This window comes from Monodelphis domestica, chromosome 4, assembly GCF_027887165.1.
Source record: "Monodelphis domestica isolate mMonDom1 chromosome 4, mMonDom1.pri, whole genome shotgun sequence".
Lineage (NCBI taxonomy): Eukaryota > Metazoa > Chordata > Mammalia > Didelphimorphia > Didelphidae > Monodelphis > Monodelphis domestica.
The window spans coordinates 149,909,970-149,935,100 of record NC_077230.1 but is presented as its reverse complement, the minus strand read 5'-3'; the positions used below and the strand labels follow the sequence as shown (position 1 = coordinate 149,935,100).

General features: G+C 35.4%; 1 protein-coding gene across 7 annotated transcripts in view; it reads left to right on the top strand.

Annotated features, from left to right (window-relative positions):
- The window catches only part of ORC4 (origin recognition complex subunit 4), a 99,672-nt gene that overhangs the window by 3,607 nt on the left and 70,934 nt on the right, over nt 1–25,131 (top strand). For 6 of the 7 annotated variants that reach the window (XM_007494129.3, XM_007494132.2, XM_056797205.1 and 3 more), the window contains one exon: nt 18,726–18,799. In XM_007494129.3, coding sequence (XP_007494191.1) covers nt 18,743–18,799 — 57 coding nt within the window. In that variant the 5' untranslated portion in view covers nt 18,726–18,742. Of the gene's footprint in view, nt 1–15,468; nt 15,583–18,725; nt 18,800–25,131 lie in introns of those variants that run through there. The other variant, XM_001364819.4, reaches the window with a different exon arrangement.

The following is a 25,131-nucleotide window of genomic DNA, read 5'->3' as shown; positions in this document are numbered from 1 at the left end:
GGCATGCCTGCTAGGAGAGGGGGGTGGCACTCTGCCATCTGGGCACACCCACTAATGCTCCAGCACAGAGTTTCCAGAATTTGTTACTAGAAAGCCCCCCCAGGGTTTGGGGCCAGGCTGCTTCCTCCTCCCCTTCTCCATACACACCTGAGGACATTTTTCATATAATTTGCCCCTCTAAAAAAGGTTCACCATCACTGTCCTTAAATATAAAGAGAGGCAACATGGCAGCATGCACTAGTCTTGCAGCATGCACTTGTTGGCAAACTTATGGCACTGTGCTGGGAGGGACTGCTCCCCTCCTAGTCTCCACACACTTGAGGACATTTCTCACTTCACTTGCCCCTCTGCCCAGGAGCCCAATAGGAGTACTTCCTCCCTCCCTCCTGTGTCTAGGGTAAAGGTAGGGACCCCCCCCCCCCCAAAGGCACTGTGAGGGTTGCTATTGGGCACTTAATCTTTAAAAGGTCTGCCATCACTGACAAAATCAGAGTTCCATCAAATTTAGTTTACTTATCATGTAGAAAAGTAGTTTTGGAAGTAGATTTGGAAGGAACCCAAAAGATCATCTATTTCAACTTTTTTCTTTTCACTACCATTCTGTTTCACAGATGGAAAAAAAAATCAATAAATATTAAAATGCCTTCTATATGCAGGACATTTTTTACTAAGGACATTTGTCCTAAGGATACAAATACCATGAATAAAATAATCCCTAATCCAAGGACCAAAGACTCAGAATAATTAAGTGATTTGTGCAAGGTCATCATACTGCTGGTATGTAGGAAGACCAGAATTTTGACCCAAATTCTCAGTTCCAAATTTTTTTCTCTGGTTGTCTGCCATACCTGGAATGCTCCTTAACTACTAGCTTCCTTAGTTTCCTTTAGTCCCAGCTAAATCCCACTTTTTACAGTGAACTTTCCCCAAACTCTCTTTATTCTAATGCCTTCTGTCCGTAATTATTTCCAATTGGGGCAGCCAGGTAGCACAGTGTACAGAGTGCCAGGCCTGGAGTTAAGAGAACCTGGGTCCAAATCTGGCCTCAGACATTTCCTAACTGTGTGACCCTGGGCAAGTCACTTAATTCTAGTTGCCTAGCCCTTGCTGTTCTGCCTTAGAGTTGATACTAAGACTGAAGGTAAGGATTTAAAAAAAATATATACACACGCACATACATACATATACATATATATTCCCTATTTATCTTATATGTAATGCTTTGCATTTACATGAGAGGGTCCATAGCTGCTTGAAACTTCAGATATAAGTGAATACCTGCTGACCCTTCTCCCCTTCTCTCTTCTCTGAAAAAAAAAATCTAAAAAAAATTTAATGGGGAGAAAAAATGAAAGCTGAAGAGACTTCCTTCCCCAGGCCCAGTTCAGTTGACCTTTCATGAACCATAGATTAGGGGCCCTACAAAATTTGTTTGCATGTTGTCCCCAGTATTAGATTTTTAAGCTCTTGAGGGCAGGAACTATCTTTCCTTTTTTTTTTTGTGTTCTCAGTGTTTTGCACATAGTAAATGTTTATTGATTGGTATTCTGCAGAATGTATACTACTCCAGTAGAATGTGAGGTGCTCAAGTTCAGGAACTTTTTTCATTTTATGTTTGTGTCTGTAGTGCCTTGGATAGGGCCTTGTACATAGGTACTTTATAGATGCTTTTTGACAGACAGCCAGGTGGCCTGTTGGATAATGTGCTTGGCCTAGATTTGGGAGGACCTAGGTTCAAAACGTGACCTCTGACACTTCATAACTTTATAACCCTGGTTAAATCACTTAGCTCGAATTGCCTAGTTCTTGCTTTTCTGTTTTTAGTTGTTAATAAAATAGAAAGTAAGGATTTAAAAAAATAATACATGCTGTTTGTAATTCATTAACTTTATATATGATTTCAAGTAACTTATAGCACTTTAACTTTGCAGTTTGCAATGAATTTTTTATATTTTTTTCATTCCTTACAGTAGGCCAGTAAATTCAGTACTACAAATATTAATCCCATTTAATAGATTAGGAACCTGAGATAGCAATTAGGTAATTAGCTTACAATTAAATAACTAATAAGTGTCATAGAAAGGATTTAAGTTAGTTTTGAGTACAAGCCCTACTTTCTTTCTACTATCTCCTTTCATATTATACACATACAAATTAATTATTATTGTGTAACAATACAATAAGCATGTGAGGATACCAATGTATGTTTTCTAATTAGGCTAAGTTATTTTTGTGCCCATTCTAAAGAGCTGTAAAATCCTAATATATGGCCTGCTTAAATTTAGCTAGTTCCCCCCCAAAAAAAACAGATAAGACATGTAGCTATTCCACACTCTGTGGGTAAGATTACAGCATTCTCTTCTAGCTCAATCTTGAGTCACCATTCTATTGAGCCATCAACATTCTCAAGGTCAATATGAATTTATCAGGCAAACAGTCTTCCCATAAAGTTTTTAGCTTTAATGAACTATAGCTCAAAATGTTAAGGAAGGGAATTTTACTGAATTTGAGATTGGAGTTTATTTTGATCTAATGAGTTTGACTATTATATCTAAGAGAAAGAGGTTCACGGGGATTGAAGCTATTGGTTGAGTGTATGATTTGTGATGGTTCCTGAGATTTACATTGTATAGGAAATATATTTTCTGTTCATTGGAGGAGACCTAGCCAGCTATATAACTTTGGACAAAATAGGAAAGCTTGTACTTGAGTTCAACTTCTTTATAGTTGTCCTTATGGGAAAAGTGCAAGTTATATCTCTAAACTTCTATGATGACAGGATGACTAAGAAATCACTTGAAGATCATATCTCAGTCATACAGGACTGGAAAAATATTGTAAGTATTATAAAAAATGAAGTTATACTTAGATGTTATAATCCATATTCTACAATGTAGTATTAACAGATTTGCTATATTATGGTTCATAGAGTATTTTTTTAAATATGAAACAGAATTAGCAAAAATTCTGTGTTTGTTTTTAATAGACTTAAATTTTGAAATACATTTAAGTTTATTGATATTTAGAGTTGGATTTTGACATAATGTACAGAGAAAAGCTGTTTTAAAGAGCATGAAGGCCCAAATTCAAGAAACTTAGTTATTTACATTCATAGGGAGAAGTTTGCTTCAGAGTTCTGTGTTTTGTTCATATAAATATCCAACTAGAAACGAAGTTCTCATTTAAAAGGGATGAACTTCTTTTTTAAGTAATTATTGATTTCTTTCGAGAATATGAGGATATATAATAAGCCATTTGGATAAAATCTAGGACAGTGATGGCAAACCTATGGTATAGGTGCCAAAGATAACACTCAGAGGGCTCCCTGTGGGCATGTAGCTGGGTTTGGTACCTTCCCCCTCCTTCCCCCCCAATACTTTAACTTGAATGGAGCTGCTTCCTTCCCCCTCTTTACCTGCACTGATGACATTTTTTATATCACCAGCCCCTCTGCCCAGCAGCCCAATGAGAACTCACAGGGGGCAAGGTGGGTGGTACTCAAGCAGCTCCCTTCCCCCTCTCTATTCTCATTTCAGTAGCCCAATGGAAGCAGTTTTTCCCCTCCCCTTTTTTGGGTTGGTGCCAAGCATGCCTAGCACTAGAGGGGGAAGTGGCATGGCACAAGAGTGGGGGCAGCTGGGGCCCAGCACTCCATCTCAGATTTATCATCACTGGTCTGAGAGGACTTGTTTCATCCTTAGGCCAGTCATGGGCCTTATCTCCTTATGTTGGAACTCTCCCAATTAGGCCACTCTGCTTCCTTGATCAAGCCCCAGGTGTCCCAGCATTTGAGCTAGGTTATGTAAAGGATAATTTTAGCGTTGTGACCTAAACTATATTAATTTTTGGTTGCCATGGATATCTGAAATAATTTTAAAAAAATTTACCCAAGTCAGTCTGGAAATTTATGGTGATTTAATTAATATAGTGGAAAGAAATTTAAGAGGAAGGGAGAAGGAAAAGGGTGTAAGATTTCTTCCGCCTGGCTTGTGCCCGGAGGGAAGATTAGAGGCTCTAGAAGGTAAGATTTTGGAGAGTAAAAGAGGAAGGAATCAGCCTGAACTCCAAAAGGGCTCAACCAAGATTCCTGAACCTGAATTAGCTCAAGGGCAAACTCACTGCCAAAACCCAGACAAATAGCTGCCACCTCGCCAAGATGTCGAATGCTTAACAGGCTGCCAGCCAGGGATGCCTCTCTGGGAAAAGAAGCCAAAGAGAGGAAGTGACGAGCCCTATATAGAAGGTTTTACTTCACTTTCCTGTGTCTCATCTGTACCAATGTTAGCTTAGCTTGACTTAGGACAGCCCAGGGGTCTGTCTGCTGTTTCTGCACATGTCTGTTGAAGGCCATTTCTCAGATACTTAATCCTTGAGTGTGGTGCAGACATTCCTGACCTTGTTAAATTAAGTAGGTGGAGGAATGTGGAGTTCCCAAGACTTGATTCTGATAGACAAAGTATCTCAATTGTTACTAATCAGGAAATAGCTAAATCAGATCTTCTAAAGTATGGTCTGAGTAGGGTGGAGTAGTTTTAAAATTCACAGTTATCTAGCACTTTAAGGGCACTTTGGACTTGAACTAACAGCTACTCTCAGTAATTGTGCAGTTGCTCTTAAAAAAATTCCTCTGCCACCCAAAAAAATGGCAATCCTTTTGGAGCACTGTGCTCCATTGATAATAATCAGTTTTTTGCTAGTAAGAGCTATATTAATGTGTGTCACACAGTGACCAGCATTCTTTTTTGTCCTCTGCAGTAGAACCACAGAATTGACTTTAATTTGCATTTTTCTAGTAGTAATTTGAAACATTTTTTTCAATGACATTTGGTAGCTTGGATTTCTTTCTTTGAAAATGACTTGTTCTTATCCACCGACTATTTTTCTATTTGGAAATGAATCTTATTCTTACCATTTTGAATTGGAACCTTATAGTTCTTAAAAATGAGACCTTCATAAGAGAATTCCACTACAAAGGTGACTTCTACCCTCTCCCAACTTCCCCTTCTAATTTTATCTGAATTGGTTTTGTTTGTTCAAAAACTGAATAATTTTATGTAGTCAAAATTCTTTCTTTTTAGATGATCTTCTTTTTCCCTCATTTGCTCTTCTCTATCCAGAAACCCAAAAGGAATTTTCTTCCTTTGTCTAATTTATTTATAATTAGAACAGTATTCATTTATAGCTCATCTTTTCATATTGTATGAGATATTAGTTTAAACCTGATTTTTAGGGCACCACAATTCTTTCAGTTGTCTGAAGTTCTTACACCCTATTAGTCTTCAGCTTCTCACTTTCCCTCACCTCATATCCACATAGCCAATCAGTTGCCAAATATATTGTCAGTTTTATCTCAGTATTTATTTCTGTCCCTGTCTACTTATACACCCATCACTCTAGTTCAGGCTCTAATGTCCTTTTGCCTGGGAATGCTTCCTTACTGCTCTTCTTTCCTCAAGTCTATTTACACTCCAGTTAGTTTTACACAGTATCCAAAAGCAACCTTGTCTAAAGTACATATCTGACCATGACAAACCTCTACTCTATAATTTCCAGGGGGTCGCTAGGATCCATCTGTGATCCATCTATCTTACCTCTCCATATTTAGGATTAAATAGTATTTTATCTTTATCTCATCCTTTTAATGTTATGTTTTTGTGAATTTTATAATGTACATAATTATAATGACAGTAATACACAAAAAGGAATAGGAGTAGACATTTAGACCCCTTCATTGGTATCAGGAACTTCTTTGCCACAAATAGTCTCCAAGTGTTACCAAGAGCAATGATCAGAATAAAATGTGACTAGGAAATTTGTTTTTTATTTTTTTGAAAACCTTTACCTTCTGTCTTGGGGCAGAAGAATGGTGAGGGCTAGGCAATGGGGGTCAAGTGACTTGCCCAGGGTCACACAGCTGGGAAGTGTCTGAGGCCAGATTTGAACCTAGGACCTCCATTCTCTAGGCCTGGCTCTCATTCCACTAATGCCCCCTGCAACTAGGACATTTTTAACAAAATAATTAAAAATACTTATTTTATTATTATATTTTAAAATTATTTTGTTTTATTTTAAATTTTTTCAAATTTAAATTATTATATTTTTATTTTTATTCTGTTTTTAAAACCAAGTCTCTTTGTGGCTCATAGGGTTCCTTTTGTGTTGTTTAGTGATCCCTATTTCTATTTGACTTCAGCACTATTGCTCTAGAGCAGTGAGAGGTTAATTGACTTTGTAAGAACACATAGCTAGTATATCAGGGACAGGGCTTGAGATTTCAGGTCTTTTTGACATTGAGGCCAGGTCATAATCTGCTATTCTTCACAGCCTCTTTACATGCACCTCATTTATAAATATATGCAAAGGTATCCCTTCTACATCTTGACTGTTCCTCATCACAAGTTGGCATAAGAAATTAAATAGGAATTTTTGAGATTTGTGGGAACTACAGACAGCGTTCATAGACCAGCAGACAACACAGGAAAAGTTCAGAAACTCAGAAGTGCATAAAATATAAGTTTAATAGTGTACAATAGCAACATTCTATCTTTTAATACCATTATGATGCACAAGAAACACCCCATAAAAATAATTTAGACTTTTCTAGTACAAAGAGAGAGCCAAAAAAAATTTTACATGTATCTTTCAGATTTTAGGGATACCATGCTCCTCACCCCCCTCAATGTGGACAAGGTACATGTACATAGATTATATAGATAAATTTATAGATAATCAAGAGTTGCTTTTTTTCTCTGAAAAATGTTTCATAATAAAAAACTTTAAATCCATTAACAAGGAGATAAATGTATACAGTTTTTTCCGATTGCATTTTTGCTTTAATAATTTTATTTAACTTTTTTATATTGTTTTTAATATTACAATTGACTTAGGTTTGAAGGATAACCAAAATAAATCATTAAACTTAGTACTAGAAATGTAATGTCTATGCAGGAAATATTAAAATAACAACTTTAAGAAATGTGCCTATTTTGTCAGTTACAAATAATTTTCAACCTTTTACTAGCTTAAATAATGTATGCTTATATTAAATAACAACCTGAGTAAAATATGATTAGAGAGATAAATAATTCGTTAATACAATCAAAATGCATTTCAGAAACAAATATAAGTGCTTTATTCCTTGAGGTGAATAGAGATAACATAGACTCAGTGAAGTACTATCTGACTGACAAGATGAACAAACCAAATAGTGGGTTTGGGTCCCACAAACTGGGATCTTTGGGCTTATCATAGACTGTCTTGCTGAGGTCGTGATTTCCCTGGATATCCTTGATCTTTTGTTCTTCCAAATGAACTTTGTTATGTTTTTTTCTAATTTAGTAAAAAAGTTTTTTGGTAGTTCAATGGGTATGGCACTAAAGAAGTAGATTAATTTGGGTAGGATTGTCATTTTTATTATGTTAGCTCATCCCACTCATGAGCAATAGATGTTTTTCCAATTGTTTAGATCTAGTTTTAATTGGGTGGAGAGTATTTTGTAGTTGTGTTCTTATAGTTCCTGTGTTTGTCTTGGTGGATAGATTCCCAAGTATTTTATATTGTCTAGGGTGATTTTAAATGGAATTTCTCTTTCTAATTCTTGCTGCTGAAATGGGTTGGAGATATATATATAAATGCTGATGACTTATGTAGGTTTGTTTTGTATCCTGCAACTTTGCTAAAGTTGTTGATTATTTCCACTAGCTTTTTGGCTGATTCTCTAGGATTCTTTTGACCATCATATCATCTGCAGAGTGATAGCTTGGTCTCCTCATTGCCAATTTTAATACCTTCAATTCTTTTTCTTCTCTAATTGCTACTGCTAGTGTTTCTAGTACAATGTTAAATAATAGAGGTGAAAATGGGCATCCTTGTTTCACTCCAGATCTTATTGGGAGTGCATCTAGTTTATCCCCATTGCAGATGATGTTTGCTGATGGTTTTATATGTTTATTATTTTTAGGAAAGGCCCTTCTATTCCTATACTTTCTAGTGTTTTCAGTAGGAATGGGTGTTGTATTTTATCAAAGGCTTTTTTGGCATCTATTGAGATAATCATGTGATTTTTGTCAGTTTGCTTGTTAATATGGTCAATTATGTGGATGGTTTTCCCAATATTGAACCATCCTTGCATTCCTGGTATGAATCCTACCTGGTCATAATTGAATAACCCCTTGTGATGATGACTTTTTGCTAGTATGCTATTTAAGATTTTTGCATCTATATTTATTAAGGAGATTGGTCTATAGATTTCTTTCTTTGTTTTTAACCTGCCTGGCATTGGGATCAGTACCATGTTTGTGTAGTAAATGAATTTGGTAGAACTCCTTTGCTTATTCTGTCAAATAGTTTGTATAATATTGGAATTAGTTGTTCTTTGAATGTTTGATAGAATTTGATTGTGAATCCATCTGGACCTGGGGATTTTTTCTTAGGGAGTTCTTTGATGGCTTGTTCAATTTTTTTTTCTGATATGGAGTTGTTTAGGTAATTTATTTCTTCCTCCGTTAGTCTAGGCAGTTTATATTTTTGTAAGTATTCATCCATATCATCTATATTGCTATATTTGTTACCATATAATTGGGCATAATAGTTTTTAATGATTACCTTAATTTCATCTTCATTAGAGGTGAGATCTCCCTTTTCATCTTGGATGCTGTCAATTTGATTTTCTTCTTTCCTTTTTTTAATTAGACTGACCAGTACTTTGTCTGTTTTGTTTGTTTTTTCAAAGTACCAGCTTCTATTCTCATTTATTAAATTAATAGTTCTTTGACTTTCAATTTTATTAATTTCTTCTTTGATTTGTAGGCTCTCTAATTTAGTCTTCATCTGAGGATTTTTAATTTGTTAATTTTCTAGTTTTTTAATTTGCATGACCAATTCATTGACCTCTGCCCTTCTTAATTTATTGATATATGAGCTCAAGGATATAAATTTCCCCCTGAGTACTGCTTTGGCTGCATCCCATAGGTTTTGAAAGGATGTCTCATCATTGTCATTTTCTTCAATGAAGTTATTAATTGTTTCTACGATTTGTTCTTTAACCGGTTTTGGAGAATCGTATTGTTTAGTTTCCAGTTAATTTTTGATTTACCTCTCTATGTACCCTTACTAATAAAGTGGAGGAATTCCATGGGAACTGGAACAACCTCCAGGAATGATGCAGAGCTAGAGGAGCAGAACCAGGAAAACATTGTACACAGAGACTGATACACTGTGTGTGGTACAATCAAATGTAATGGACTTCTCCATTAGTGGAATGCAATGACCTTGAACAACCTGGAGGAATCTACAAGAAAAACCACTATCCACATCCAGAGGAAACACTATGGGAGTAAAAACAACAAAGAAAAACAACTGCTTGAGAAATGGGTTGAAGGGATATGGTTGGGGATGTAGACTCTAAATGATCATCCTGATGCAAACACCAACAATATGGAAATAGGTTCTGATCAAGGACACAAGTAATACCCAATGAAATTGCATGTTGTCTGTGGGAAGGGTGGACGGAGGGGAGGGAGGGAAACAATGTGATTATTGTAACCAAGGAATAATGTTCTAAATTAACTAAATAAACTAATTCAAATGGGATAGGGGGAAAAAAGGTGAATTAACCAAGTTTTGTTTTTCCCTAAAGAGCAATATATAACCTTCTCCTTTGATTGTTTAAATGGATATAGGATTTCAGATTGATAAGATTGAAACAATCCTTGTTTCAATTGATTCAACCCTACTTTAATAATTAGGACAATTGGGTTTATAAAATGCACATTCCGAGTAGCTAGATTTTGAGACAAAACTATGATTCTCCAATAACCAGCCAATGGTGTAGGAGGAGAGAGACCTTTCTTTGTCAGGGACTAGGATAAAAGGGAGGCTGTGTGTCCACACACTAAGCACTTGCTTACAGTATTCATCTCCTGAGTGCCCTTTCTCATGAGAAAGAAATATTAGAGCTTCTACTATACTGGAAGAGTGTCAGAAGATTCAGTTGAGTCAGCAGTTGTCCCTCTCAGTTGGCATGTTTGGGGTCTGAAAGGGTGTATGGTGACTGCTTGAACTTGCCTGCATCTTGCTAAACCATTTCCCAGTGGCCACTCAGTTGCTGGGACATTGTGTGTCTCCATCTCTGAAGAAACCCTAGGGAAGCCTTTGGTCAGTGTATTGCAGAAGTAGTTTTGATGGTCAGGACAGTGAAGTGGAAGGGGGCTTATGCATACCTGGACCACATAAATCTGTATTCAGACCCAGGTAAGAGGAAGGGGGACTATTGAACCTTTTCTGGGTGGTTCTTGAATATAATATATATTCAGTCTTGAATATAAAGAAAGTGAGAATAGTTACAAATGATCAGACTAAGGTATGGGTTGGAACGAGAACTTTTGGATGGTTGCTGGGAACCCTCAATAGGATCTGGCAAGGAAGAATCAGTAGTGAGAATTCTTTTTTTTTTTTAATTTGGTCAATTTCAAATATTATTCCTTGTTTACAAAAATAATTTTCTATTCCTCCCAGCCCTCCCTCCATCCCTCCCATAGCTGATGCCCAATTCCACTGGGTATTGCATGTGTCCTTGATCAGAACCCATTTCCATGTTATTGGTATTTGCACTAGGATGTTCATTTAGAGTCTGCATCCCAAACCATATCCCTTCGACCCATGTCATTAGGCAGTTGTTTTTCTTTGTTGTTTTTTCTTCTGAATGTGGATAGTGTTTTTTCTCCTATATCCCTTCCGATTGTTCAGGATCAATGCATTACCACTAATGGAGGAGTCCATTACATTTGATTTTACTACAGTGTATCAGTCTCTGTGTACATTGTTCTCCTGGTTCTGCTCCTCTCACTCTAGCATCACTTCCTTGAGATTGTTCCAGTTCCCATGGAATTCCTCCACTTTATTATTCCTCTGAGCACAATAGTATTCCATCACCAACATATACCACAATTTGTTCAGCCATTCCCCAATTGTAGGGCATCCCCTCATTTTCCAATTTTTTGCCACCACAAAGAGTGCAGCTATGAATATTTTTGTACATGTCGTTTTCCTTAATATCTCTTTGGGGTACAAACCCAACAGGCTATGGCTGGGTCAAAAGATGGGCAGTCTTTTATCACCCTTTGGGCATAGTTCCAAATTGCCCTCCAGAATGGTTGGATCAATTCATAACTCCACCAGCAATACATTAATGTCCCTACTTTGCCACACCCCCTCCAGCATTCATTACTTTCCTTTGCTGTCATGTTAGGCAATCTGCTAGGTGTGATATGATACTTCAGAGTTGTTTTGATTTGCATTTCTCTGATTATCAGAGATTTAGAACACTTTTTTCATGTGCTTATTAATGGTTTTGATTTCTTTGACTGAACATTGCCAATTCATGTCCCTTGCCCATTTATCAGTTGGAGAATGGCTTGATTTTTTGTACAATTGATTTTGCTCTTTGTAAATTTGAGTAATTAGACCTTTGTCAGAGGTTTTTGTTGTGAAGATTGTTTTTCAGTTTGTTATTTCCCTTCTGATTTTGGTTACATTGGTTTTGTTTGTACAAAACCTTTTTAATTTGCTGTAGTCAAAATTATTTATTTTACATTTTGTAACTCTTTCTAAGTCTTACTTGGTTTTAAAATCTTTCCCTTCCTAAAGGTCTGACAAGTATACTATTCTGTGTTCACATAATTTACTTATAGTTTCCTTCTTTATGTTCAAGTCATTCACCCATTCTGAGTTTATCTTAGTGCAGGGCCTGAGGTGTTGATCAAAGCCTAATCTCTCCCACATTGTCTTCCAATTTTCTCAGTATCAAATAGTGGATTTTTGTCCCCAAAACTGGGATCTTTGGGATTGTCATAGATTGTTTTGCTAAGGTCACTTATCCCAAGTCTATTCCACTGATCTTCCTTTCTGCCTGTTAGCCAATACCAAATTGTTTTGATATGACCACTGCTTTATAATATAGTTTGAGATCTAGTACTGCAACGCCACCTTCCTTTGTATTTTTTTTTCATTATTTCCCTGGGTATCCTTGATCTTTTGTTCTTCTAAATGAACTTTGTTATTTTTTTTCTATTTCAGTAAAAAAGTTTTTTGGAAGTTCGATGTGTATGGCACTATATAAATAGATAAGTTTAGGTAGGATGGTCATTTTTATTTTGTTAGCTTGTCCTACCCATGAGCAGTTAATGTTTTTCCAATTGCTCAGATTTAATTTTAGTTGTGTGGAAAGTCTTTTGTAATTGTGTTTGTCTTGGCAGATAGATTCCTAAATATTTTATATTGTCTTGGGGTGATTTTGAATGGAATCTCTCTAATTCCTGCTGCTGAGATGTGTTGGAGATATATAGAAATGCTAATGACTTATGTGGGTTTATTTTTTATCCTGCAACTTTGCTAAAGTTGTTGATTATTTCCACTAGCTTATTAGTTGATTCTCTAGAATTCTTTAAGTATACCATCATATCATCTGCAAAGAGTGATAGCTTTGACTCTTCATCACCAATTTTAATACATTCTATTTCTTTTTCTTTAATTGCTACTTCTAGTGTTTCTAGTACAATGTTAAATAAATGAGGGGATAATGGGCTTCCTTGTTTCACTACAGATCTTATTGAGAGTGCATCTAGTTTATCCCCATTGCAGATGATGTTTGCTAATGATTTTAGAAAGGTGCTGTTTATTATTTTTAGGAAAGGCCCTTCTATTCCTATACTTTCTAGTGATTTCAATAGGAATGGGTGTTATATTTTATCAGAGGCTTTTTCTGCATCTGTTGAGATAATCATGTGATTTTTGTTGGTTTGCTTGTTAATATATTCAATTATTCCCGATATTCAACCATCCTTGCATTCCTGGTATAAATCCTATCTGATTGTAGTGAATAACACTCCTGATCACTTTCTGGAGTCTTTTGCTATTATCCTATTTAAGATTTTTGCATCTATGTTCATTAAGGAGATTGGTCTCTAGTTTTCTTTCTCCTTTTTTGACCTGCCTGACTTTGGAATGAGTACCATATTTGTGTCATAAAAGGAATTTGGTAGAACTCCCTCTTTGCTTAGTGTTGCAAATAGTTTGTATAATATTAGGATTAGCTGTTCTTTGAATGATTGATAGAATTCACTTGTGAATCCATCAGTCCCTGTGAATATTTTCTTAAGGAGTTCTTTGATGGCCTGTTTAATTTCTTTTTCTGATATGGGATTATTTAAGAATTCTATTTCTTCTTCTGTTAATCTAAGCTATTTGTATTTTTGTAAATATTCATCCGTATTGCCTAGATTGGCATATTTATATCCATATAATTGGGCAAAATAGTTTTTAATCATTTCCTTAATTTCCTCTTCATTGGAGGTGAGTTCTCCCTTTTCGTCTATGATTCTGTTGATTTGATTTTCTTTCCTTTTTTTAATTAGATTGGCCAGTATTTTTTCTGTTTTGTTTGTTTTTTAAAATACCAGCTTGTAGTCTTATTTATTAGTTCAATAGTTTTATGACTTTTGATTTTTAAAATTTCTCCCTTAATTTTTAGGTTCTCTAATTTGGTTTTCTTCTGGGTGTTTTTAATTTGTTTGCTTTCAAGTTTTTTGATTTGCATGTCCAATTCATTGATCTCTGCCCTCCCTAATTTGTTAATATATGAACTCAAGTAAAGGAAAAATAAATCTTTAACAGGTCCTTGAATCAGGGCCCAATTAAAATGGTATAAGCAAATAAGCATTTACCCAGTCAGTAGCCAGGACTACAGAAAGATGCCACGCTATGAAAGACAGAAAAGGGACTAAATTATAGGAGCCAGGTTGGAGCCAAATTTGAGATACTTGTCTGTAAGTATTTTCAAGAAGAGTGTGTATGCAAGGAAGGCCTGCGACTTAACATAGTATCAAGTGTCACTACCTTGAGTCCACATTAATATTTCCTGTATGCTCTTTTTGGCACTATTCAGTTTTAGCTTGATGTTTCTTTTGCCCTGTGCAATGCCTCATTTGTATGTATTGTCCTGGAATCGGACAGAATCATTAGGCAAAGTCCCATAATTTTTTTAAACAATTAGTGGCATCATTTTTATAGTCTGTAGCTTTTGGGGGTATTCATTGACATTATAGCAAATATATTTTAAACTTACATTACTGCTAAATCAAAAAGTTAAAGAAAATCTTAATACTAGTGGCATGTGCTTCAAATATAAAAAGGAGAGAAAAATTAAAAAACTGAAATAGCATATTGCACCTGCAAGAAAAATATAATAAAAGTTTTAAAAATAAAAATATAGCTTATAATCATTGACTCTGTGTCAGCTAAGAAAATACAGAATACAAGGCTTTCTCACAAAAAATGAGATCCATTTCTTCATCCCTGGCTATAATCCACTGTGAGTACAAGCAAATGAATTTCACAAGGTAATGGTTTTTTTAAAATAAAGAACAGTAGTACAAATATGTAGGTATCACTATCCCCAAAATTCTCAATAGTCCAGTTAATTACAATAGTAAACAAACCCACTATCATATTTCACATAAGTTGCTGTTTGGCATTTTTAAAAAGCCTATGAACTGATGGATATTTTTCACTAGTTTTACAAACAGCAAATTTTTTCAACCTTGGCAAACATTTTTAAACAAAGTAAAACTTATTTTGGTGTAGAACATCATCACGATATCTAGAAGTTACAAAAATGTGGCAGAGGAGACAGAGAGAAAATTGTGACCACAATTCAATTATGTTAATTCTTATATTTAGTAAAACCAATTCTAAATCTTACATATTTATAGTGGGTTCATATTGTTCAGCTTTTTGATGGTCGGAGAGAGGATGAGAGGAAAAAGAATTTGAAATTCAAAATTTTAAATGATTGTAAATAAATAAACTTAAATTTAAAAAATAAATTATTCTTTCCTTTACAATGAAAAGAGCACTTTGCCCTGAAATTACAAGACTTAGGGTCACATACTACTCAGGATGTTTGTTTTCTGTGTGATTTTTGGTTGATCACCATAATTTCCTTGGACCTTCGTTTCCTCACTTGTGAAATGAAGAAATGTAGTACTCTGCCTCTGAGGTGCCTTTTTTTTTCCCACCACATTTTCTTTTCTTGTTTTATTTCACTTAGCCAGTGTCTTATCTATAGTACTTAATGCTATATAATTTAGATGTGTAATTTGAGATTATGTAACCCTCTGCTAGTCCACTATATACTGACTTGTAATACATATCTTCTTTGTCTTTCTGACATTATGTGCCTGAGACCCTTGTGGAGTCAAGGCAAGAGATTGTTAGCCTCTGCAGATTCTAGTAAACCTCAGATTGATATTGACTTAATTCTCTTTGGGTTATGATTTCGTCTTATTATACAAAAATTAACAAATTACTTATTTTCCCCCTACCCAACATATAGAGAGTTGCAGAAACTGGAATTGGGTTAGTGTATTAGGGAAGTACTTCTTTAAATATTTTGTGGCCCTGTAAGATTCCTAGGCAACCCTACAGACCAATGGAAATTGAGGACTCAGACTTTGCCTCCTTCCAGCCTCTCCCTCCAACTTTCAGTTAGATTTCAGATGGTGTCCAACTGAGATTCAGAAATGAGTATGTAGCCTGACTTTGCTTGATATATAACTTACTCTGTATTTGTTAAAATAAGGGATTTATTTAAGGGAGGGAAAGGAAGGATATTTGGATGGGAGAGTGTTTAGTGTTTCCAAGATCTTAGTAGTCTTAAATAAAGAATAAAATTATAAAGGCCTAGATGAAAAGACAGGGCTGGCAGAGTTTAGGATCTTTAGGCTCTTCTAAAATAAATTCAATAACAGCCATGGGCCAAAGGAAAAGTCAGTATCTTCCAGGTATCAGGAGAGAAAGGTTCAGTAATCTCTAGGTGCCAAGAGAAAGAGAGAGAGAAGTATTTCCAGGCAGCCAGGCAGTTTTGAATCTCTCTTCAACTGCTTCTTCCTGGTGACATTCTTTTCCAGAATGCACCTTGACTGACAGCTCTGCAAACTTGTATCCCCTTGCTTCTGTTTGCAGGCTTCCTTCATTTCATTTTTCCACATAAGTCAACAGAAGGAGGCATTTCACTCAGAAGATGCAAAAGAGTGACATTTTTCCATTTAATAACTCTACATTTTTAATGTTATAATGTTTTAGGTTATAAATCCTTATTCTATCATGAATTATAAAATAAGCTTCCATGTCCCTGCTCCAGGCCAGTATATTTGTTGAGTAAAACTACTCCCTCTGAGTTCCAAATGTGTGGAATAAGAGAGGCACTATGATTCCACATAATGTGTACCATTCATTACATTCATACAAATCTATGCTTTTTCTTTACTACTTTTGTTCTCTATTTCTTCAACAGTAAAATAGGATTTTGCATAAGTGACTTCTTAAGACTACTTCAGGATTACAACTGAGCCTGTGATGATATGTACTATGATTTAAGAGAAAATCAAAAGTACCAGAACTTGAGTGGAAAATGATAGATAAGAGCAAGGTGATAATAGTTTAGCACAATAATGATAGCAATCGGGGTAGTACATGAAAGAAGACCAAAAATTTACTTTCAGAATTTTGATTATTGTTGTTGGGCTACCTATTGATTACATAGATAAAAAACCTTATTTTCTTCATCTTTCTTTTTAAAAGTGTGAGGAGTAGGAACCCATATAATAGTGGTCATCTCAGAAAGATACAAAATGGAGCTGAAGTAAGAAGTCAGGCCATGTCAGCTTAGTTTCTATACAAACAAATTTAAGTTTTAATTTTCCCAGTCTGGTGCCCTTTCCCCCAAACCTCTTCAGCCTGGGTGGACAAGACAGAACAGGCTGATATGCATATAGATAAGATTGAAACAGTCCTTGTTTTGATTGGTAAAAACTGCTAAATAATTAGGATAACAGGCTTTGTAAATCATAGGTTCTGACTTGGTGGATGAGTTTTGTAACACTCAAGTAATGAGCCAATGATGAACAAGAAGGGAGGGACCATCTTTGCAAAGGAACTAGGATGAAAGGAGCCTGCATGCTTCTATACTTTGTACTTGCTTGATGACTGGAATACTTGTAGCACACTGGCTTGTGAGTACCCATTTTCCTGAGGATGAAATAAAAGAGCCTTTGGTACACTGATGCCAAATTCAAGATACTTTTGAGTAGGTGATCTTACCTCTCAAAAAAACACTTTTAAATTGGATTAGTTTCAAGCCTGAAGGTTAACAGTCCATTTTATAAAACTGCTTAATCTTAGTATCTTAGTTGAAGGAAATATAAGCATAATATTGTATAGTTAGAAATTCTTGAATCCCTAAAATTAAATTACCCAAAATTCCTTTCTGTTTTACCTAGAATTCTTTTCCCTTTTCCTGTGTCCTGTTTGTGTGAGGGTATTTAGGTTTGCTGTGACTCCTCCCACGCTCTGTTTTTACTTGTGACTGGGCTGTGTTCAGTTAGTTCTTTTACTTTTGTAATTATTAATAAAACTATTAAAATATCATACTTAGTTATTGATTGTTAATTTTATAACCCACAATATTATAAAATATAGTAATTAATCATATATGAAGGATAAGTCACTTATTTCATGAAATATAAGCAGTACTTAATAGGAAGCTACCATTTTGAGAGATTCTGATGAGAACTTTTTTGTCCTGAAAGATTATTTTTTCTATAACTTGAATTAACTCATCTAGAAATGCCAGAATTTGAGATGTTAAATTTAGCCATTAGATTAAATTTTTAGGGGAAGTTAAAATATTGACTTATGTTTCTTTTGGATAATCATTTGTGTTTCCAAAAACAAACATTCTTTCTATGATTTACCTGGAGCCTCACTATCCTAGAAATCTATAAATGTGCCACAACTTCTAGGCTAGATAATATGGTCTGCTTGGAAACTGTCACTAGGGCCTTGAAACATAACTAGTCACATCTTAATTACAATTTTCCTTTAAAAGTGTTCACTCCACTAAATTCTGCCTACCAGGATATCAGTAGTTGCTGTGTTGGTGACAAAGTGAAAAGGTGTTTTAGAGGATAAAGAATTTGCAAAGAAAAACTACTCAAAATAAATGGTTTAATGAATGACAAAGCTAAATAAAACTGATTTGAAGATTACTCCTAAAATGACAATAGCCAATAATTAATCAATAGCTAGAAATGTTATACCATGTTGAAGCATGCTACTACTTACCTCCTAACAGAACAAGGATGGATTCAGATGCAGAATTATGTGTGTTTTGAAGTATAAGATAAATATGGGTGTGTTTTTCTTGCTTTGTTTTTTGTTTTTTTTGGAAGTTCCTCCCTAAAGGGGGAAGTTGGAGAGTAGAAGTGAGACATTAAATTTTTGTTTATAATTTGTGATAGAAAAACAGAATATTAGGAAAACCTTTATTTTTAAAAAGAGTACCAAGATTGTCTTCTCTTTCTATTCCCATAACTTTTCCTTTATTTTAAATATTTTTCTGTTTCTATACAGATTTTGCCATGAATAAAGCTTTGTTTTTGTCCTTTTTCTCTTGGGAACCAAGTCAGCCAGCTTTTAATGAATAGGCCACAATGTTTCGTGTTCTACATTAGATATGAGATCCCATTAAAAAATACAAATACTTCCTGCCCTCAAGAGCTTCCTTTCTGGTGTCCCAGCCTGGTGCAACTTACTAAGGGAACAAAATTGAGAATGTTCATGGCATCGTAATACGTGGTTAGTTTTTTTGTTTTTTTTTTCCATTTTAGGGATCTGAATTGTTGAAATGAGCAGTCGGAAGTCAAAAAACAACAACCTGAAATATGGAGAGTGTATTTCACAGGTTAGTACATGTGTTGAAGTTACTGTGCATTTAATAACATTTATTGATAAGCTTGAACTTGTAATATCCTTTTAAGGGGTATATTTTAGAAGATAAAGACTGAATGGAAGCATTTTAAGCTTGGACAAAATAAAAATAGTTTATTCATTCTGTACTTTATAACTCACTTAAAGCCTCCTCAGGATGACATTAATTCTTGGCTAACATGACCCAACTTGTTCATACTGAGCTTCAGGTTCACTAAAACTGACAGAAAATATTTTTTATAGAAACTGTTAGCTAGTCACCTCTACATTTTTTCTGTCACATTTTCCTGCCCAGATATGTCTGGATCCATATTGTCGATTAACATCTTTTAGTTATCCCTCCCAGCTTTATGTATGCTAAATGCTTAAGAAATACATAAATGGTAAATAAATTGTAACCTCCACTGTAAACTTCTACTCAGCCTATAAGAATAAGTATAGATGCATTTCTTTTTGTGATATGTGGCATGATACAAAGTGATGTAGAATATTTGGCAATTTCTGTAATTCTAGAACAATTTTGCTTTCTAATTATTAATACATTTAGCAGATTTTGTTAGTTCCTCAATGGAGAGAAGACTAAAGATTCACTAAAAAATGTTTTTTAATTCCCATAACATTTTTAGAGGGTAGATGTTTACAGTCTGATGAATGTTCTCAGATTTAATAGGCACCTCTGAGCTATGAAGGATTTGGTATGCCCTTGAATAAAAAATGGAATTTTGTTTTTTAAAATTACCTTTTCTCCATCTTTAGCCCATAAGTATTAGACTCTGGTTGACTTTTCTTGCTTTATGATGAAATCTAGTATGAAAAGTTTATTCAGTCTTAACCTGAAATTTTCTTTCATTTCTACCTCAACTAACCTCCCCATTGATCAGATTGAATTCCAGAACAGTAGTACCATTTTGAAGAAAGCTAATACTAAGAATGTAACATTTATATCCTTGTTGTTCTTGAGACTGTAGATTTGGAATATATTGTGGAGTTCCTTATATGCCATATTAAATAATTTAGACTTTTATCTTTAGACAGTTGAAGTTAAAGAATAGCTAAAAGCTGTCAAAGATGGAGAAATATGATTCAAAGTTATCCTTTAAGAATATTTAAATGGTAGTCTGAAAGGCCTACTTTGCTTGAGTCAGAAATTATCACTAGTGATTCATTTTGGACTACTTTGTGTACAAAGGACAACCAGCCAACAAAATGGTAACACTTCAAAAGATAGATTGGATTGATCAGAAAGATAGATTGGAAGTATTGTAACTATAACTTTTTCACCCTGTGACTGAATATGAGTGGTAGAAGTTGTAAATGTGCACGAAGTTATAACTTCTTGAGACTGAGGAGGAAAAAGGACTAGGATTTGGTAATTAGGAGAAAAGAAAGAGGAAGACATTCTCAATGGAAGTGTCTTGAAATCTGTAATAGAGATTGTTATGGTGGACCAGGGGAAATAAAGTGAGTAATCCTGCTATGAATGAGGCCTAGGTGGGGCTTGAATGATATTCAAAAATGACAAGGAAAACTGCCTTGAATGGTATTCACTGTAACCACATGACCATTATTTTAAGAATACAAGGTTGTTAGGGCAGCAAAGTGGCACAAGTGGATAGAGCAACAGGAGTTGGGAGGACCTGGGTTCTAACCTAGCCTCAGATACTTACTGGCTATGTGAGCCTCGGCAGGTCACTTAACCCCAATTGTCTAGCTTTTGCTGCTTTTCTGCCTTTAAAGTTGATACTAAGACAGAAAGTCCAGTGTAAAAAAAATGACATAAGGTTGTCTGTATCTTATTTCAAAGATATAGGGGCATTAAATTGGTAAACGCCATAGGAATCACTAGAGCTGTTAGGCAAGATTCACCAAACAGTATGAAAAAAAAACAGCCATAAGAATGTAGACTGAACAGTGACTAGCATTGGATAATTAAGGCAAAAATAAGTTCTGTCCTCAAGAAGCTTAATACTTGTGGAGGAGATAATATATACATATACATGTGGTACACAGAGAGTAGATAGAAGGCATTATGAGAGGAGGATATTCTAGCCATGTAGGACAGCTATTGAAAAGACATGGAGCTGAAAAAAGGAGAACTGTGTGAGAAACAGTAGATATACCAGTGTGGCTGAACTGTACAGTGTGGGAAGGAAAGGAATGTGTAAGAAGATTTGGAAATATAGGAAGGAGCCATGTGTTGTTCTTTAAAAACCCAAAACAGCCATTTATATTTGATCCTAGAGTTAACAGGGAGTCACTAGAAATCATGCAACACTTTTTAGGAAGACTACTTTGACAGCTGTTTAGAGAATAAATTGAAGTAAGGAGAAACTTGAGGTAAGGAGACCAGGTAGTAGGCTCTTTAACAGTTAAAATTTGGTGCTAACTGTTTGAGTTTAGAGAAGAAGGGGTATGCAGAATATATAAGCATTTGGATCTGTGAGACAAATCAAAATGAGGTTGACACTGAGGTTTCAAACCTGGGTAATAGAGGCTTAACAGTAGGAAATAGAGAAGTTGGAGGAAGAGTGATTTTGGAGAAAAGATAGCAACCTCTGGACCTGTGCTAAGTGTTAGGGTTTTAAGAAGAAACCAAAAAAATCTCTTGACCTCAAGGAGCTCCCAATGGAATGAGGAAGCCGATAAATTAGCATATGTACAAAAAAAAGCTATTTACAGGTATCAGGGTTAAAATAGGGGTTTTGACTAAATAAGTGCAGCTTTTAATAATTTAATTTTCATTAGAATTTAGTAGTATTGTAAATTGATATTATCTCTTTATGTCAGAGGAAAGAAAATGTCTAGCAGCATTTAACAATTAACAATTTAGTTTAATTAAAATAGAGATAGTAAAATAATATAGTAAAATTAATATAGTAAAAGAGATAAATAGAGAAAAGAGGTAAAGAAAGAAAATGTCCTAATGTCTATACTAGTTATCCTATAACTACCTATAATAACAACCACCCAAAGTTCCAGCCCAATCAAAACCAACCCAATCAGTGTTTAATTCAACCCCAATTAGGTCTGGTCCACAAAGACCAGCCACCTCCCAAACCAAAATGGTCAAAAAGCACTCTAAAGGCTAAAGCCAAAAGCCCTTTCAGTAAGCCGAGGCCTGCCTTTATATTCTAGCAATTAAATGCCAACCACCAATTCACACCTAGCAACCAATTTCCCTATAACTGACACTCCCACCAATTGAGGCTGCCAGCCTTTTATCCCCTTTATTTTTCTCACTTCCTATCTCTATGTTTTCTACTTACTGTCACTGTGGGCTGGTTAATCCCTATACATATCTATGGTAAGAGGACCTACAAGGTCCGGTTAAATTAAAAAAAAAATAAAGAATTCCTTTTTACACAGGGTAAATAGTTGTTAATTAACAGAGGCTAGATACTAAAATTAAGAAGGCATCCTATCTAGTCACATTTTAATTTGGACTTGAAGAAAGCCAAAAAGGAAATGGGCAGAATTGAGAAGATAAAATGTTTTTGGTGTAGTATATTGTGTTAGGAAAAGACTTGAAAGGTAAGAATGAAAGGGTTAGGATATGAAAGACTCTGAAAAACATAGAGAATTTTATATTTGATCCTGAAAGTGATGGGAGCTTCTGGAGTTTATTAAGTAGTGAGTTGACATAGTTAAACCTGTGTTTTAGGGAAATGAATTTAGCAGATGAATAGAAATGACTTTGGGACTCTTATGACAACTGAACCAAATAGCATATTCTTGTGATAATCCATAGATGCAGAGATGGGGGCCTGTTTCAGAGTAGTAGCTACATCAAGAGAACTGGGGGAATATTTGAGAGATGTTGCAAAAATAAGATTGACACACCTTAATAGCACATAGGATGGGGAGTCAGTATAGGAGTTAATAGATAATGAGCAGTTGAATGACACCTAATTTGGTAGCTTGGGTGACTAGGCAGTTGGTATTACTCCCTATAGTCATTGGGAGATTAGTTAAAGTTGAAACGAATTCTATTTTAGACACGTTGATTTTAAGATAGCTATTGAACATTCATGTTTGAAAAGCATTTAGAAAACTGAGATTAGAAGCTAGCAGAGAGACTGAGGGTGCAGAGTAAATTGTTTTGAGAATTTTTAGCATTGAAGTGGTAATTAGTGAAGTGGTATAGAGGAAGAAAAGAAGAGAACCCAAGATAGAACCATGTGAGGCATTTAGGGCTAGAAGATGTGATCTGGACCCAGATCCTATAAAGGGGACAAAGAAAAGGCTGGTCAGGGAGGTGTCCCAAAAACTTAGAGAGAAGAGAATATCAAGGAGGACAATAATCAGCAGTATCTGAGATTTGAAAGTGAGTATTGAGGCGGGGAAAAAGCTATTGAATTTGGCCACTAAGTGATCATTGGCATGTCTTCAGAGAGAATAGTTTTGATGAAATGATAGGATCACAGTTAGAGTGTAAGTAAAGAGTGAGAGAAGACAGAAGTAAAGGCATTTTTTGCAGCTAACCTTTTCTAGGAGTTTAGCCATGAAGACTAGAAGAGATATAGGATGATAGTTAGCAATATTAGAAGGATCAAGTAAGAGTTTTTTCAGGATAAGGAGACATGGGCATGTTTGTAGGCAGTAATGAAGGAAACTTGGTGTGGATGAGAAAAATTGGAAAAAAGCCTGCAGCAGAGCCAAAGGAACAAGATCTGTAATACACTGGTCAATAGGGAGAGAGTGAAAGTAAGTGATAGAATTGGGATTAATGGGGAAATCTGATGAGACAGGATGGAATGGGATGAGTTATGTAGCCTTGTAGTCATCTCCTTGAAGGCAGGTGAAAGCAGGTTGTGGCAGATGGCGTAGAGAAGGACAGTGTAATTTATTTTTTTTATCTGAAATTTTCTATTTAATTAATTATTTAGAGATTCTTTTCCATGGTTGCATGATTCATGTTCTTTCCCTTTCCTCCTCCCACCCCCCTCCTGTAGCCAATAAGCAACTCCACTGGGTTTTACAAGTATCATTGATCAAGACCTATTTCCATATGATCATTTGCATTAGGGTTATCATTTAGAATCTACATCCCTATATCCCTATCCACTGATGTGATCAGGCAGTTGTTTTTCTTCTGTTTCTACTTCCATAGTTCTTTCTCTGGATGTGAATAGTGTTCTTTCTCATAAGTCCTTCAGAATAGGACAGTGTGGTTTAATTGCTTCTTTAAGGAGTTAAAGATGAGTTTTGTTTTTCATACGTCCTGTTTGAGATCTGCTTCCTGGGAGATAAAATTTAAATTATCCAATTGACTGCTGATGATTCACGAGTACAGCCTGGGGCAGTAGACAGATAGAATAGCCAAGTCAAGAAAGCCTGCATTCAGCAATGCAATGATCCAGGACAATTCTGAGGGACTTAAGAGAAAGCAGAGTGGGAGTAGAAACACAGAAGAAAAAGAACTACTTGATCACATGGGTAGATGGGGATGTGATTGGGGATGTAGACTCTAAATGATCACCCTCCTGCAAATATTAATAAGGAAATAAGTTTTGATCAATGGCACATGTAAAACCCAGTGGAATTGCTTGTTGCCTATGTGAGAGGGTGGGAGGAGAGAAGGGAAAGAACATGAATCATGTAACCATGTAAAAATACCCTAAATTAATGAGGAGAGAGAGAGAGAGAGAGAGAGAGAGAGAGAGAGAGAGAGAGAGAGAGAGAGAGAGAGAGAGAGAGAGAGAGAGAGAGAGAGAGAGAGAGAGAGAGAGAGAGAGAGAGAATGAGAATGAATTGGAACTCACTTCTTCTTTAGTCTAGGCCCAGGTTTCTCTCTCTGCTATGCTATCTTAACAGTTTAGAAATGTTAGGTCAAGATATATTAAATAACCAACCTGCCTTTTGTATGTATTTTCCCCTCTTTAGATACTAAGAACATTGAGGATAGGGGATTATTTCCTTTTTATTAATTGTATCCCTAGTCTTAGTATAGTGCCTGGAACATTATAAATGCATAATAATATTTTTATGGGATTCTTGAAGAGATTATTTTTTTTCCAATAATCTCAGATGCTGTGGAAAGGTCAAGGACAAAAATGACTTGTGAAACACTATGGCATAATGAAAAGAACCCTAAATTTAAAATCCTAGAACTTGGGTTCAAATCTCAGCTCTTCTACTTTTTTTCATTTTGGACTTCAGTTTCCTGACGTGAAAATTAAGGTAGTTTCAAGATTTCCAAGGCCTATTCCAATTCTAACCCTTAAGAGTCCTCTGCTGTTTGAGAAAACACTGTCGTTCTTGGTACATTAGGAGGTTATTAGTGACCCTAGAGAACAATTCTAGTAG